This window comes from Sceloporus occidentalis, unplaced genomic scaffold (assembly GCF_023333645.1).
Source record: "Sceloporus occidentalis isolate IW3139 unplaced genomic scaffold, rSceOcc1.0.p SCAF_9, whole genome shotgun sequence".
In the NCBI taxonomy this organism is placed as follows: Eukaryota; Metazoa; Chordata; class Lepidosauria; order Squamata; family Phrynosomatidae; genus Sceloporus; species Sceloporus occidentalis.
Window position 1 is genome coordinate 37,249,995 of NW_028316989.1, and position 17,930 is coordinate 37,267,924.

Consider the following 17,930-nt stretch of genomic DNA (forward strand, 5'->3'; position numbering starts at 1 on the left):
ACTCAACTCTACATCACTGATGACTGGGCTTAAAATTAATACAAGGTGGTGATGATGATTACAGTAATGAGCTACACTGATATCTTGCCTTTCCAAAAGAAAGTTTGCATGGCATAGCCTCCCCATTTTTTAATGTTTGAGAAAAACTAGGCTGAATAAAGTATGACTGGGCAATGTCTTACAATGGAGTTTCACAGCCAAGTGGCAATTTGAAACTGGGTCTTCCCAGTACTAGCCCATCATCTTTACTATTAAAAGAGAGGGGAAGAGCCCTTGTAAAGCAATGTGTACTTAAGCTTATCCACAAGTGATTTTTGCTCTTTTACAACTTGCAAGAATAACCAAAACCTCAACTTCAAAATGTACTAGAGGTTAGGACAGTAAAGGTACTTACATTCACATGTGGGTTGAATGTTCCAAGGAAAATCAATTTTTACATGAAGTTCTGGACACTGTCTCCAAAGTTACTACAACAATAACAATAACAACAACAACAGTATCCAGGGCTTTTCGTTGTTACCAAAAATAAACCATTGAAATGTAATCCTTGTCAGAGCTGTACATTCTGAGGCTGATAGACACTGTAAAACTGGTGAGCTTTCAATGAACAATTTGTGGGAAGGAGTTTGGGATACCTGGCTTATGGGAAAGCTTTCAGACAATGTAAGATACTTCACAAAGAGGACAAAGCACTTTTATTGAAACATAGGGGTCAAGCAGATAGGCAGGAAAGAGCAGCCCAACTCCATTCTTCCATAACACACTTTTGAAATGTATTTGTTTTCACCCTATTGAAGAGAATAGAGATAAACGCCTGCTGAAAAACTATTCAAGAGCAAAAAACACATGAATTGCCACTGTGAGATTACTTTGGTCCTCATTACCAGTGGGGTAGAGCTTAATAGGACTTGGAAGACTCAGGTTCAGATCTTTGCTTGGTCTATCTTTGCAGACAACACTGGCCTAAGTTCTGAGTCGCTTCCAGAGAAGATGTCACCCTTCTCCCAGTTCCATGTACAGAAGCCCATGTAAGTGGCCAATATATTTTGACTACATACATCATAATCAAAGGCCAAAGAATATCTTAAACATGGCAAAAAAAACCCCCAAAGAACATATTAAAAACACAAATGAGCTTGACTGCCATAGAATTTGTGCTGAGAAAAAAAAATTAATGAGCTGAGATTAGGCCTTCAACGGCTGTTCTGTCTTTAGACATTTCTGGATCGCTATTCATCTTTTTTTTTTTAACTGTTAAGTAGTTGATTCGTTTTTATTTTTAATGTGTTTGTTTGCTTAAAAATCAATTTCCCAAAGTAAAACTGAGCGACGTTTTTCAACTTGCTGAGACATTTGTGGGGTGAGCGTTACAGAGGGGAAGGAGAGACAAGAACACAGGTCAGCTTCAAACTGGTACCAGACTGGAAGATGCCCATCGCCTAAGTGTAGTGAATATTTTTAAAATTAACATATTTTTGTAAATGTTTTCTTCATGGCTAAAGTGAAATTAGATCAAATATCAACTCCGAGCTCACTTGGGCCACAGACTCAGAACAGGCGAGCTACTGTTCTCTCAGCCTGTTCTATGAACCATAATAATATTCACCTACTTTAAGGCCTGTTTATAGAGGATTACTTGCATAATCTATTTGAACCACTCTGAACAAGCTTAGGAATTTTAATATCATTATATTTTATTTACTTTTGACATTTCTGGACCACTTTTCGTCTTTTAAAATATGGATTCTGGGGCAACATGCAAACATTAAAAAATGAGCTGTTATATCTAATTTGGTAAATGAAAAATCATAACAATAAAATTTAGAGGCAATAAATAAAATGGTCTAAATGCACTAAAAGCATCAGATCCCCTCTGATCTTGGAAAGTAGACAGAGTTAGCTCTGATTAGTATTTGGATGGGAAACCGCCAATGAAGACCAAGTGCTGTGGAGTAGATTTCAGAGGAAGGGTCTGGCAAAATGAATGAAATGCTGTGGATATAGCATATCTTGATTTCAGTAAGGCCTTTGACAAGGTCCTCCATGATGTTCTAGCAAATAAGTGAGTAAAATGCGGGCTAGATAATGCAACTGTTAGGTGGGTTTGTAATTGGTTGACCAGCCAAACCCAAAGAGTGCTCAGCAATGGCTCCTTTTCATCTAGGAAAGAAGTGACCAGTGAGGTGCCACAGGTTCCTGTCCTGGGCCCAGTGTTATTCAACAACATCTTTCTCAATGACATGAATGAAAGAATAGAGGGCATACTTATCAAATTTGCAGATGACATCAAATCAAGCAGCTAATACTCTAGAGGAGAGGATTAAAATTCAAAATGTAAGATACTGCACTTAGGCATAAAAAATGAAATGCATATAGGATGGGAGACACCTGGCTTAACAAGACTACATGTGAAAGGGATCTAGGAGTCCTAGTGGACCGCAAGTTGAACATGAATCACCACGGTGATGCGGCAACTATAAAGGCCAATGTGATTCTAGGGTGTATCAATAGAAGTATAGTGTCTAGAATCAACGGAAATAATAGTGCCACTGTATTCTGCTTTGGTCAGGCCTCACCTGGAATATTGTGTCCACGACAATTCAAAAAGGATGTTGACAAGCTGTAACGTGTCCAGAGGAGGGAGAGCAAAATGGTGAAGGGTCTGGAAACCATGCCCTATGAGGAATGACTTAGGGAACTGGGTATGTTTAGCCTGGAGAAGAGAGCCAGGGAGGTTCTTTCTGCACTTCTCATATTGTTTGAAGGAAGACGAGGAAGACATTGCAATGAGAAGATTGTCGACGGAGATAGGAGTAGGACACGTTGAAACCGAAGCTAGTACGATTCCTAGATGCTGCTCACGCTGGGAACGAAAAGGGACTGAGTCTAACAATGGGGATTGGGGAATATATATAGAGTGGGCAAGCTACCACCAAAGATTCAAGCCTAGCTATTCTAGTAGGTTAGGAATATGCTCTGCGTAGGCAGAGTAAAACCCATACATGTGATTCACAGAGACCACAAAGAAGAAACACAACATGTTTGTATTCACAATGTGCTCTGATGCAATGTACAATGTGTCCCAATACACAACATATCCCAATGCACAACACGTCCAGTTGTGCATTCGGTCCATTGCCCAATGTTCATGCTATTGGCGCCATTTGCACAATGTTCTTGGAAACATAACTACAGCTCTACTCCCTTCCTGAAAATACAAATGTTGTACAACACTGCAATTCACCTTTACATCATCATAAGTCAGTTTACAATGGAGCTTATTACACGGGGCGGGGGCGGGGGCGGGGGGGGGGGGGGGGAGAGGGAGGAAAAAAGTCATCATCCTGGCTAAACTGCGTGATTGCAAGGAAGATTTTCAAATGATGTCACACACATTTGCGAGTTCTCCAGTGAATAATCTGCAATGCTCTGGCAACAAACCATTCACTGGGAACTCCTGTGAATTCATTCACGATAGTGGGAATGAAGTGCGATTGCAATCGTGTGAAAGTCAATGGCACTTCATTACTGGTATTGCACAAGCAACTAGGGATACCCAGAATGCATTGTGGTGCTCTCAATCCATTCTCATTGCCAGGATCAGTTTTGCAGTGGATGTCTCAAACTATAGGGCACAGTTTGGTTAACACTGGATTAAAACAATGTGCTGAAATAATACATTTTATTTGCTGTGTTTATTCTGTGCGGCTGGGAACAGGATTTGTTTACATGTGCAGTTGTACCAATCAATTGTGATACTGTGTACTGACAATTTATGGATGTGTGTGAAATACCATTGTGATATTATTTTTAATTGTGTGTTTGCGTGACTGTGTGAAGCCATTGGGCACTATAGCGCTAGTGTTGCTTTTTATTTTCATTGTCGTGATTATTGCTGAATTGGCCATCGTGTGATAGTTTCCAATGACATAAATACCTAACAGATGTTAGTCCTTTCCCCTAGCTTTAATAAATTCAAACACCCCCTTCCACAACAACTTTAAAATGAAAAACAGGGGAGAAAAACCAATTAATAGTTGAGGATTTTGGAGTTAGTTAGCATCAAACTAAATGCAAAACTATCTGCACTGATCATTTTTTAAAGCAAATTTAGTCTGGGAGGCTACAAGAGTGTACACTTCTTTTGTCTGTAAAACATTTTAGCGTCTTATTCATACTCTATATTTTAGTCTGTTGCAGCAAAATATTGCAAGTGTAGGGGCAGTTATGGGCTAACAACACTGTGAAAACCTAAGCCATCAAAAAATCTTCCTGAATTTAACTCCTTGCAGACATAGTGGACTACAAATTCCTAGTGTTGGGACTTGTAGTCCAAAATATCTGGATGGCATCTGGTTGGGGAAGGCTACTATAATACATTTGTTATTCTTTTATATGCCTCTAGGGTCTGTGGTTTTTTGGTCAGTGAGTGATCAATCCCCCTTTCCAATTCCAATATATGGTGTAATCTGCATTTCCCATTTTTCATCTCTAAGGCCAAGATTTTATAATTTTGAACCAACAGGATCGCCCCACTTAAATTAAAACACAACACCACAAGATTATTAAGTAAAGCTTGAATTTCAGCAAACAATTTAAAGTGTGCATACACTGGCACGTACAAATTATGAGCGCCCATCTCTCTCTGTCAGAGTTGGACAGTTCCTTCAGTTTGTGCCATATCTTGGGACAAATGGTCTGTTGCTTGGTTAGATTGTGTATTGAGCAATCTGAGGTGCATTTTTTTTCCGTGGGTGTTGTTGTTGTACAAATAAAATGTAGGTCAGCCAAGTTGGAGCTCCGGACTAGGAGTTCCTTCAGTCTCATGCCTGCAAAACCCCTCATTGACCAAAGGAGTAGCAGCTGCAGAGTCAAAGCTCACATTCTTTAAAACAACATGTCAGTTGTGGGAATAGGCGTTGTTGTCTCTCTTCTCTACCTCAATCTGTCCCCTGTTAATGAGATGTTTCAGCTCAGTGGGAGTAGCCCACTGATGTAGTTGAAGTAACATCCATGGTATCGGAGAACAGGGATTACAATGAACCCACCAAGTTCTGGGAACAGCTCTGCTTCACGTCAGCCGCATCCCATTTTTTACTCAGTGCCACTGCTCCAATTCTAGGCAATGCTTAGGACAAATAAATACTATTGCTTAAATACAGGTTCTCACTTTTTGTGCAACAGACTCCAGCTCTAGGTACTGCAAAGATACACATGAAAGATGATGGTGTGCCCTGAAGTAGCCATAAGGTTCGGCAATGAGATTGGTGTACCCATCTTAGACATTTTATCTATGATCATGGCAAAAGGAGCTTTGAACCAACTGAAAGGGAGCAATTTCCAATCTTTGATCAACAAGGATGCAATACATGTAATCCCCCCTCTCTTACAGGCATATTAGGGGCTGGAAATATATTTTCATGTTTATAATTAAAACAAACATTGAGGAAAGAACCATACGTTCAGCAGTCAACAAGTTTCCCAGAAAGGCAAACTACTTCCATATAGTTCGTCATAATAAATAAGCTGCTTATCATCATTATTAAATTTACCTCTATTACATTACTTTCTCTTGCTTTCAAGTATAGCTTATATTGCAATAAAGCAGAATATGTAAAGAGATTTTCATTCTTTCTTCATAACAGCTGAGGCTTATCACATAACCCTTTTCATCCCTTCCTTTGTTACCAAGATGAATGTGTTATATAGTTCACTGTTATCTGAGCTGCTTACAATGTCATAATTTATAATCTCTATCTGGTCTTCTATGCTTCCTCTAAATTTTCTTATTGGTATCTCAATTAGCCTCCCAATATCTGGAAATTACAGTTAGTCTTTTCCCTATTTTATGTGTTAATTTTTTGTTCAGTAAGAACATCAATTTATCAATTCCTTTCATATCATAAGCTCTTAGCAGCCATTATTTTATTAGAGGTGGTTCTTCAACTTTCCATTTTTTTTGCCAAAGTTTACCTACCTGCTGTTATTAAAAATAACATTATCCTCCAGTATTTTTTTTTTTTTCATCCTCCTTTTAAAGCTCTGAGGTTCATTTTAAGAAGGGATAACTCTGGGGAGAAGGAGAGATGTATACTGAATATTTTTTGTAAACTCATATGTATGTTAGTGCAGAATGTCTTTATCGGAGGTCAGGTCCACCGCATATGGAAGTAGAGATCCCATCACCTTATGACATTTCAAACATCTGTCATTCCCCAAATCGTAATTTTTATTTAATTTCTGAGGCATATAGTATCACCTATTCACAATTTTAATAAAGTTTTATTTTAGATGTTTGGATGCTATGAATTCATTCTTTTTTCCCCATGCATTTTCCCAGTTTTCTAAAGGAATTGGATGGCCAAGATCTTGCATCTAATCTTTATCATTGTCTCTCTGGCTATTACAATTTCCGACTCTCTCTCCAATAATAAGTTTGTAGATCTTTGCTATTTTGCTTCTCTCCTGAAAACACAATATTTTATCTAATTGATTTTGTTTTAATTCATATACTTTTGTTGCCAAATCAGCTATGATTTGTTTTTTAAATTTGTAATTAGGTGAACCAATGGGTTGGTTTATTGTTCTCCTCCAATTGTTCCCTCTGTATCAAACTAAAGTTGCCTCTCTCATCTTTCATTATGAGGTCTTTGTATGCTGTCCAATCTTCTTTCTGTTCCCATCTACTGAAAAAAGCTGCTTGAGATGAAATCCATAAAGGAATTTTTGTATACAATTTAGCTTTTATTAGTAGCCATACTCTGATTAAAGGTCTTCTAATGTAATATTTTTTGAAATCTTTGTTAGTAAGCAAGCCAACTAAAGCGTTGGTTGGCAAGCAAGCCAACCAAAGCATATGTTAAGTCCTTCCACATTTAACAAGTTTCTATTTTTCAGCCAGTCTTGTAGCCAAATAAGGCCACATGCCAAATTATACATTCTGAATTCTTGTAGAATGTACCTTACTCCATTATTGACTTTTCTAATGAATCATGTCTTCTTATGACGTGGCCAAAGTACGATAGTCTCAGTTTAATCGTTTTGACTTCCAGGGAGATTTCAGGCTTGATCTTTTCTAGGACCTGTTTATCTGTTTAAAAAAAGATGGAAACAATACACAGAAGAAACCTACAAAGGTGAATCCAGATTCTGGAAAGCAAAGTGAAAGCTGCACTCAAAGTAATCGGGAAGAATAAATAACTAGGAATAGATGACATACAAATAGGACTGCTACAATCCACAGAGACAGAATCAAGTCCAATTCTAACTAAAATATGCCAACAAATACGTAAAACAAAGTAGTGGCCCCACAGATTGAAAATGATCAATATACATTTCAATACACACACAAAAAGGAGACACAAAAGACAGTGTTAACTACAGGATCATTGCACTAATTTTCCATAAGCAAACAAGGTTATACTTAAACTTCTGCAGCAAAGGCTCCTACCAAATATAGAGTGAGAAATCCGAGATGCAAGCTGGATTCAGGAAAGGAAGAGGCACTATGGATCACATAGCAAACCTATGATGGAGAGCGCCAGAGAATTCCAAAATAAAATTTTGTTTATTTGTTAACTGCCTTTGGGTCGATCACAACTCCTAGTGAGCCTGAGGATGATTCTGATTTTAGGATTGTATAGTACAGTGATGTAATTCTCTTCACAGAGTAGCTGTATAACCTCCCACTGTTAATCCTTTTTTATCTGGGGAGAAGGCCCTGTTAAATGGAGGGACTCTCATTTATCACAGCTCCCTTGTCAAATAAAGTACATACCACATTGATTAGCACATTTGACGGGGGAGATACATGGAAAAACCCTGTTGGTGGATACTCTTCAAATGGAGTTTGCATACCCCTTATGATAATATTGAGGACCCAGGTGTGTGAGGTAATGGAAGCCATGCAAATTGGAATCAGGCCAGCCTGTAGCCAAAAACTGAGGCAGTGGGAAAAGAATGAATACGAGTCAAAATCTCTTCTTAGGGGCATTCTGGTTTTTTTTTCCTTCCTTCCGAAAGCCACAGAACCATGAAGTTGTGGGTGACCTCTTCCCAGAAGATGAAGAGGACTCTGAAGGGAAACATCTGCATGGAAAGGTAGGGCTGAAGGCATGTCTCTGTCCCAAGAAAGGATGGTGCCAGGAGCACCTGTGTCCTGAAGAAGCACAGGATGATAGAAGACCATACTCCTTTGCAGTCACTCTCATCTTTTGAGTATCTTTTTCTTTTACTAGAATATTTAAATATTGCAAACATTTATGTGCAATCACTTCTCTCTTCTGTCTTACCTTACATCCATGAATAATTTTACACAAAACATATACTTATAAAAACCCACTAGGGGGAAGTAGAGCCTCATTATAAACCATGAAGATTTTACAAATCTGACTCCAGTTGAGCTGAACAAACTGCACAAGTGAATTTTATCTATGCTCAAAGTTAATGGACCTGCAGTTGCTTTATAAGAAAAATGAAATTTTAATTAAATAGTTACAATTTGACTATGTATCTGATTACTCTTACAGTAAGAATATGTGAAATCCAAAAATATACGAAAAATATACAAATTATCCTTTAGCTATACTGCATTTATACAACAGCTTTTGCATTTGGATGCTCTTTAAGAGTTGTCTGGTATTGTCTTATATTAAATGTGAATATTTTGGTTTTCTTCATACAACCCTTCTGCTGCTTATGATTTGGAAAAGGGAATCTCAGAGTGTAGTCATCTGTCAACTCATGGCAACCTCATGAATTTCATAGGGCTTTCTTAGGCAAAAAATACTCAGAAGTGGTTTTGCCAATTCCTTCCTCTGAAATATATCCTAGAGCACCTTGTATTCATTGTCTGACTCAAAGCACAAAGACAGTTTAATAATAATAATACTTATTTATTTATACCCCGCTCTTCTGCCAAGGCTATCAGCGCGGCTTACAATTTGTTAGACATTTCCCTGCCCACATTATTTATAAATTGCTGACTATACAATTATATAGTCAACAGTTATACAGTACCCCACTAGAGAATTCTGCCCAAACTGTTCCAAGATGGTCAAGGATCCTTTAAATATATTATAGCTTTTTGCCAAACAATAGCTTTTTAATATTACCTATTCTACAGAAAACAGTACTTGGAGAAAATAGTATTTTGTATAGTGGAATCTCATTCTTTGGAGATTTTTAAACAGAGGCTGAATGGCCATCTGTTGGGGGTGCTTTGATTGTGGGGCAAAACAGATGGGTGGCTTGGCACGGCCTCTAGGTGATCCAGCTGCAATCACCCCATGCTCAGCCAGGAAGCATGGCAACAGCCTGGTGTTAAGGCAGGCTGCTGCAGGCCCAAATGGGTTGCTGACAAGGAGCATATTTTCACCGCTCCTTTTGTCACTGGCCTCAGAGGGGCTTCTGGTTGAATGCATCATCTGCACACCATGCCCCTGAAGCGGCTGGAAACTGCACCTTTTGGCCCGTCTATATTGGGCCTGCATACTTCTCCATTTAAGTGGGTTGGACTTAAGTTCTCTTTCCAATTCTATGGTTCTATTATTCTAACTTTTATGACTGAGATCTTTCACTGAAGCTGCAAAGCATCAATCTCTGGATGCAGAATTTTGAAATAACTGTGCTATACAACCATTGTGCTGAATGGCAAGGTTGTGCAATTGAAACAAGATACCAAATATCCACGGAAATGCACAACAAATGAACATGCACAGCAATGTGCAGTGCATATATATGTATGCGTAATGGAAACACATGCACAAAGCTGCTTCCACATCAAACAAAAATATTCAACCACTTCCATAGGGTAATTCATGCATGCATAAAACACCAAAAGGATTACAATCTCTGTTGACTACCCCTGCCCACTATTTCTGCTACCTTGAGTTTTATAGAGAACACTGGGGGAGAATAATCTCATGAAGATGCCTGGTCTTCAACTTGTTGCAATGGTCCTGGCTGACCTACACTACATTTGACACCTACTTCCGGATGCCATCATCTTATAGACTAAAGATGTTACCAAGAAACATCTGGCAAGTATGCAGAACAGGGCTACGATCAGTGCTGCCCACCACCATGCCAAGAGGGACATCATAAGGAAACTCATTTGGATGGACATAAGCCCTTGCGGGTGAGCAGGATGACAAGGAGAAGGATTTGCAGTCCAGGCAGATGCTGGTGACCCCACTTTACTGTTAAAGCTAGTCACACAAATTGGCTGGGGGGAAAACAATATGCACAGATGTCTGCTAGGCAGGCACAACTGGCAGCTACATTTGAGCATTTGCTGAGTATTGAACCAACAGGCCCAAGCCCCCTCAGCCTGAATGGTCATACACTTTGTCACCTGTGAATGATGTTATCACTGGATGTCATCCCTGTGTGTGATCAATTTATGATTATCTATGATACCTATAATTGCATTGAAGTTATGCTCATATTTCTTAACCCATTAGACAGTGTCTGGCTCATTTGTACCAGCTTAACGTCAAAATGTTCCCTAGGGCAATTTGTGCATGCATAAGACACCAACAGGATTCCAATCTCCATCTACTGCCTCTGCCCACTGTGTCCGTTATCTGGAGCTCTATGGAGAACAATGTTATAATAAATGAGTTAAATAACAAAACAAATATGTTATCCCCACCTTTGAAGAAAGTTCTGTGACAACTGTACATAGACACTACAAAGTATCAGCTTTATTTATGAATAAATATAAAAGGTTTGCAATGGACTGCACACTAATCTTGAGATATAAAAATAGGTAATTTCAGACACAACACACAACCAACACAAATGTATAAAGACAATCTATACACAGTGAAAATCAGATAGCTAGGGTGCAGGAAAAAAACCTGCATAAATATTTACAATGGTTTTGTTTAGATCTAAGAAAGAGACCAAGAAGCAAACAAAAACACTCACAAGACAGTCACAACTGGCTTCCTCCAAAGCTTTCATTTAAATATATTTAATTCTCTCTCCAGAATGTGCAGAGTTTCCCTGATGTTTAATCAAAGTTGATTTGTGAGCTGGCAAAGCCACTATCTTGTTGAAAAGCTGTAACGTCTCGCATCTGTTTCCTTGAATGCAGTGGGTTGTAGTTTTTTCCTTCTGTTGAACATAATACAGTGCCACTCGCCTGGGGATCAGAACTTAAATCTTCCAAGTTTGAATATGGCATTTCATCAGGGTTCACAGTCTGATGGCCCTCTTTGTAATTTTTGTTGTGTCCCTTTGCAACTAGGGACTTGTCTTTGTGACCAACAGATTGTTCGCAAAACAAGGATGTATCTTCCTTGACATGGGAGAAGAGATTTGCCATGGAAAACTGTCGACAGGATTCAAGTGGTGTCTTGGAATGTGATTTCTGAATAGGATACAGAGAAGCATCCTTGCTGTCCATTTGGAGAGTCTCGCTCACCAGGCACCAGTCAGAAGAGCAACCATCATCCTTCACTGGAGTTTCCTGAACTTCAAAGACATGAGTCTTTTCAGATGTTGCTTTCCAATGGTTAGCAGACTGGGGACAACTAAGTTCTTTTATGACTGATCTCTCATTTAAATTGTTAAGCCTTTCATAAGTTGCCCCTGAGTCAGAAGCACCATCTGTACTGCTAGTCAGTTTGATACCTTGGAATTTTGCTTTAGAAATACATGGAGGAGGATTCTGGAATGTGGCAGCATGAGGCAGGTCATGGCTTCTGCTTTCGCCTTCAGCAATAACTGAAGGATCCTCCAGTTGTTTAAAGGCTTTCCCATCAACCCAGGTTTGGGAAACTGGGATTGACTGGCTTTCATTTTCAAACTCTTGTTGTAAGCTACAAGGTATACGTCTCTGGGTAAGTGGGTTGCTCGTCTTATTGCCCATACTTTCACCATGAGTCTGATGTTCCATTGGTGTTGGCCTGGACTGCTGAATGTAATTTCTTTTAGGTTCCTCATCCTCAAAGAGCAGCTTGGAGTTTTGTGACAGAACTGTAAAATGGAATGGAGAGAAGAAATGCAGATTAGGTTAAGCAAATAACTTTCAAGGAAAAAGAAGACTGGTATATATTTGCCAGTATCCCTTCAATGACCTCGAATTTCTTCATATATACAAAAGCCTTGTTAAAAAGGATAAATTATACATTATTTTAGTCTCAAAGGTGCTACAAGATCTCTCTTTGTATAAATTATTGGGATAGTGAACACTCAAATAATACATTTTCTCATTACTAAAACCACTGGCATATTTGGAAAAAATCCAGGAGAACCACGCTTTCCATTACTTACCTAAATGGGTGGTTTTATTCTGGGGTGAATTACGAATAGGGGTTTCCAGTATTTTTGCCATTGTTGCAATTTTGCCAGCAGCACAGATTATTTTTTTTTCAGCCCTGAAATATACCAAAGAAGAATTTTTAAAAGTCCAAATCTTCCACAGTTAACCTGATTGATAGTGTCACAGTTTCAAACAGAAAATATCTGCTAAAAGTTCCATACTGGCTTTGTAATATTCAGAATTTGGGGGATTTATGGAACAACTGTATAACAGGAGTTTTTAGAGATCTGAAAACATATTGATTCTGTCCTCCCAAGATCAAGGTAGTGCTACTGTTTCCATTTACTGTTATCTATGAGCTGAAAAGAAACAATGAATGATTCTTCTTGGGAAACAAACAAGATACACATTTCCTTGTTCTACCAAATTCTACTAATGTTTCAAACACCTTATTCCTATCTAGCAACATTTTGGGGCCCCTTCCAGCAATTATGCAAGGAATTGCTCAAGAGAGAAAAATAGTCACACAACTGACAGATAACCAAGTGTCAGAACTAGGTGAACTCTCCCCAAAGACAAAGTCAATCAGGCTTCTGTAGATGATCAGAAAGCTATTTATTGCTGGAGTCATCAAGGACTAGAAGTTACCAGCAAGCCATCTTTGGACAGAACTGAAGAAACAAGGACATACACACATCTAATAAAAGCATTTGAAAGTCACTAGGCTCCACCCCATAAAACTGGCAGGCTAGCCATATCATTCATAAAACAATTGCTACTTTGGTTGGATTTTTTGCATTCCTAAATTTTTGCTTGATATGTTACCCATAACTCTTGGACTTGTCTTAATGGGAGCCAACCAGTGGTGCCACTGCCAGGAAGAACAGTAAGAGGTACATCCCTGTTTTCTGTGAATAGCAGGGAACTGAATAAAACTTTTAAACTTTGCATAATCACATCCACATGGAATATAAAGTACAAATATAATCAAAACAACATAAAAAGAAATAACAGCTGATCCCAAGAGGAAGAGGGTTCTGCCTGCTGGCAAGTTCTCAGATCAGATCAAAGTGATGTCCTCTGGATAGTTGAAATCAGGTGATGCTGCTTCATGTCAGAGTCATTAGCATATAGCCTCTTTTTACAAACAAGCTTTTTAAATTGGAGCAAAAGCTTGGACGAGCATAAGTTTTCTCATGCTACTGAGGATCTCTGTATATTTGGAGAGTAGCTAGTCTGTAGATTTCCTTTCTATCTGATGTTCAAGGTAAAGCATAACATATATAAGGCACCATTTAAAATACGGCGGTATTTTCAGCAATCTGTTGCAGTAGACGTTGAGTTAATCAAGATTAGCTGCATGCGTCAAGTCACAGTCTTCTTATTTAGGAAAGAGCCATTAGGTAAGATATTCTTGGAAGTAAGCAGTAAGGTATTGTTTCTTTCCAGTCAGGTGCTTGGGGATGTACACTGCTTTGAAAAAAGGGGAAATCTTCCCTTCTTATTTCCTCTTTTATCTCCTTCAGAACAGATATATCTAATGCCACAAGAATATCTAGGAGCTATGTTCTTGTAGTTGCAATCATGTTGGTATTGCCTTGCACTACAACCAATGTGAAAGAGAAGTTCAAGTGATATCATAATCCTTCCTTCTAAAGTGTTTAAAGAGATATCTCTTTCTTAACATTTCTGCTGAGAGAACCAGAATGCTGTTGACTTCCTATTTTTGATTTGGGATTGTGTTGATTCTAGTTAGGACCAGCGCTATCTTGGGGCAATTAGTGAATTAAAGAAGAATGTCCCACAGCAAGTTTACTGATAGAATGGGCACTGATGTGTATGGGCATGTGCTCTATGTCAGACTCCTTCAAGTTCAGGGTACTGATCATTCAAGCAGATGTTGAGGATGTTGTTGTTGTGTGCCTTGAAATTGTTTCTGACTTATTGCAACCCTAAGGCGACCCTATCATGTGTTTTCTTGGCAAGATTTGTTCAGAGGAGTTTTGCCATTGCCTTCCCCTGATGAAGCTGAGAGCATATCACTTGCTTAAGGTCACCCAGTGGGTTTCATGCGCAAGCTGGGAATTGAACCTTGATCTCCAGAGTTGTAGTCCAACACTCAAATCACTATGCCACACTGATTCTCATATGTTCAGATGCCTCCCCCATTTTCAAGATACTTGACCTTGTTGCTCAAGAAGTTTAAATTTCTCCCAGATATTAAAACCTGTCATCATGTGAGATACTTCTTTGAAGTACTTCATTAGCAGTATCTTCAATGTCATTAATTTGTTTTATACATTTTGTTAACTTTGCACCAGTTGGTTTTAATGCCAAGGATCATTCCTTCTGAAGGTCCCTGACTACATTCTCTCTTAATTTTTCTAATAACTCTGGAAATGACAAGTCTGCCATCATCTCAGAGCTTTTTCACTCTCTTTCCTGCTTTACTCAACCTGTGCACCATATTTAAATCTGGAGTGCTCTCCTCACCTGCTAGTGGCAATCTGGCCTCCTTCACCACAGGACAGATGTCTGTAATGGACTAATCTACTGTCCTTAGTCCCAAGCATCCAAAGCTGGCTATTCGGACTGATGCCTGCAATTTATTCTGTTCCAGTTTTGAGAATGTTTATGAGGCTTCAGCTTGCAGGATCTCTTCACAACCATCATGTTTGGCAGTGGGCCATGCCTTCAACAATGCAATGTTTAGTTCTCGGCAAACTCTTCCTCTACTTTTGAAGTTATGCTGGGGCAGACTTCAGTTGAAAGAATGGATGATATGTGTGGGTTGTTCATGTGATCAGGTTAACGTAAGAGCTGCAAATTCATGCAAGATCAAAAGCTCTTGTGCCATGAAAGAGAAGACTGCAAGCCTGTATATGTACATGGCTTCAGCTTTCCACTGTTTCTACAAGCTGATCACTTGAGTGATTTTTTTCCTTATCAACTGTATCATTGGAACAAGATCTGTTATGGGAAAATTAATAATTTAACAAGAAAAAAGGAAGATTGCAAAAGCAGATGGGACTGGATAAGAAAAATATTTGTCCTCTTAATTAACTAATTTCAAAGTATTGCCAATTACGGTATTGTGAATGGCATGCAATATTAACAATACATTTATCAAGTTAAGGTGAACTGGACTCCTCTTAACTTTGCAGTTCATCTTCAAACGTGTCTTAATGGGTACACACTGTGTAAAAAACATACAACTATAAATTAGGAAGCCTGCTTAGTTTAATTCTACACCTGCATATATGAAGGAGAAAAAGTTTTGCAAGTTGTTATCCTGCTAGGAAGGCAATCAAGTATGCTAGATTGTAAAGTTTGTATAACCTTTAGCACTTAACTTGCTTAAACTATAAAACAAGTTATGCTTTTAAAAATTTCAGGGTACATGAGCTAATCAAAGGCAAGCATTTTTGGTGCTGATTTGTTTAGAAGTACCTTACCCTTCATGTTTCTTGTCATCATTCAGAAGTTGCTGAAGACAAATAAGATAGTATTTACGCATCTTCCGGGCAGTCTCTTGACGTTCTCTAAATACTTCTGCTTTAATAATTTCGGCAGCTCTCTCTTTACTTTCATGAATGTAACGAAGCATATCTCCTAAAAATGTGATATAAGTTTATATTAAACAAACCCCCACACACAAAAGAACAGGTTGCTTAGCTGTAACTGTGGTTCTTGGAGTAGTCATCTGTGCACTCACACATAGGATTTTAAACCTACTCAGGTTTAATGGAGGGTCCCTCTGGAGACGAAGGTCTCTTCCGACTGGATTTGGCATGTTCTTACCAGATCTGTTGGTCAGATCTGGTTGGTACAGACGGTAGTGACGGAGACTCAGACAGAGCAATGTTCGATACCAGTGTTAATTCCATGGTTGGAAGTGAGGTCGTGGTCAGTATTGGCTTGGCAATAGAAACAGAAGCCGAGAGGGGTTTATTCGATGCCATGTTGTCAGCAACCTTCAAGAACTGCTTCCAGCAGTGGGTTTTTAGATGTTGTGCCCTATTCCTAAGAGCATGAGAAGTAAATGCCCTACAAATGTTGCAGTGTTTGACCATACACCTTCCCCTAGACAAAACAAAGGCTTCGAATATGTGTCGGAGAGAGAAACTTTCCGGTCACAGGAAGAATAGCATTGGGAAAGGGAAGTAGAGAGCATAGAAATGAAGGGACAGCAAGGGAAGAAGGGAAACAAGAAAAGGAAAATGAAGTTTTGAAGTAAGGAAAAAGTGTGGGCTTGGGCTTGGACATGCACAACAGGCGGAAAGGGGAGGGATATTCCTGCTAAATTACTCAGTTGTTTTGCAGGTGCTAAACCCATTTGTGTGAGGCACAGAGACCAGAAAGAAACTCATGATTCTCAGAAAATAACAATAGACAGGGGAAGGGGTGTAAGATTTGGTTAATCAATTTTACTGGTCCCCCACCTCTACTATAGGCATGCAAACATGTGAATTGATAATGAATAACAAACTTTTTTTCTGCACTCACTCTTAATTTTGCCCACTGCTTTAATGTATTGGGAACGCATATCTTCCAAGGCTTTTCCATCACAGGAACTGCAAGGCTTTGAGACACACCCTTCCGACAATGATCTATAAACACAAAAAGATATTCAACCTGAGTATCATGCCCTGGTGCTGCATGATGGGGTGAGCTTCCATCACTAGTGCCAGTTTCTGCCAACCTAGCAGTTCAAAAGCATGCAAATGCAAGTAGATAAATAGATACCACTCTGGTGGGAAAGTAAACAGCATTCAAAGCCCTCCATCCAGTTCATCTGGTGCCATCCCGCCATGGAGGGAGAGATGCAGGCCCAGCTCTATCGGGCCTGGCCTAGATTAAAAAGCAGAGCCCTCCCTCCAGTCCATCTGCCTTGGTCCAGGCCTCAGAGAGAGAGAGAAGGACTGCTGTACCTGATCCATTCCCCACCACCATTCTCTTCTCCTTTTGTGTCATGTCTTTTTAGATTGTAAGCCTGAGGGCAGGGAACTGTCTAATTAAAAATAATACTAATAATTGTAAGCTAATCTGAGAGCCTTTAGGGCTGAAGGACAGGGTATAAATATAATAATAATAATAATGTAGAGACATGATGACTAGTAGCTGTTAATGGACCTCTTTTCCATGGCTATCTAATTAGTTTTAAAGCTGTCCAAGTTAATGGCAGTCAGTGCACTATGGTAATGATTTCCACAGTTTAGCTGTGCACTGTACAAAGAAGTACCTCCTTTTATTTCTCTAGAATCTATTATTCTTACTCAATGAACGATCCCATATTCTGGTATGAAAGTGAGAAAAATGCTTCCTACCTACTTCTTCCAAATTATGTCCAATTTCAATATATTTCTTATCTTGTTCCCTGTCACTCCTTGTTATGTAGCTATAAATGCCAAAATGCTGTAGGCTTTCCTCACAGGAGACTTTTTCCAGTTCCCTAATCATTTTGATTACCCCTTTACATCCTTTATTTTTTAAAACCTCTCCTGATGCTTTTTGAGATGCATCAAGCACAACAGTACACAGTACCTTGGGGGAGCATAGGCAGATTTCAGATCATCAAGTTGGTTCTTCAGCACAGAGTTTTCTTCTATTAAAGCCTCTAATGTTTTTTCTGAAAGAATCAAACAAACATCAAGTAGTT

The 17,930-nt window shown here is 39.0% G+C and overlaps 1 protein-coding gene across 1 annotated transcript in view; it reads right to left on the reverse strand.

The window, feature by feature from the left end:
- Positions 1-10,793: 10,793 nt before the first annotated feature.
- Positions 10,794-17,930, reverse strand: part of LOC149307282 (centrosomal protein of 152 kDa-like) — a 49,381-nt gene continuing 42,244 nt past the window's right edge. Inside the window, exons 24-28 of the mRNA XM_089538809.1 lie at positions 17,816-17,900; positions 16,778-16,881; positions 15,727-15,883; positions 12,283-12,386; positions 10,794-11,985 (exon numbers count right to left, since the gene is read on the reverse strand). Of these exons, the coding sequence (XP_089394935.1) occupies positions 11,018-11,985; positions 12,283-12,386; positions 15,727-15,883; positions 16,778-16,881; positions 17,816-17,900 (1,418 nt within the window). The 3' untranslated portion in view covers positions 10,794-11,017. The remainder of the gene's footprint in view (positions 11,986-12,282; positions 12,387-15,726; positions 15,884-16,777; positions 16,882-17,815; positions 17,901-17,930) is intronic.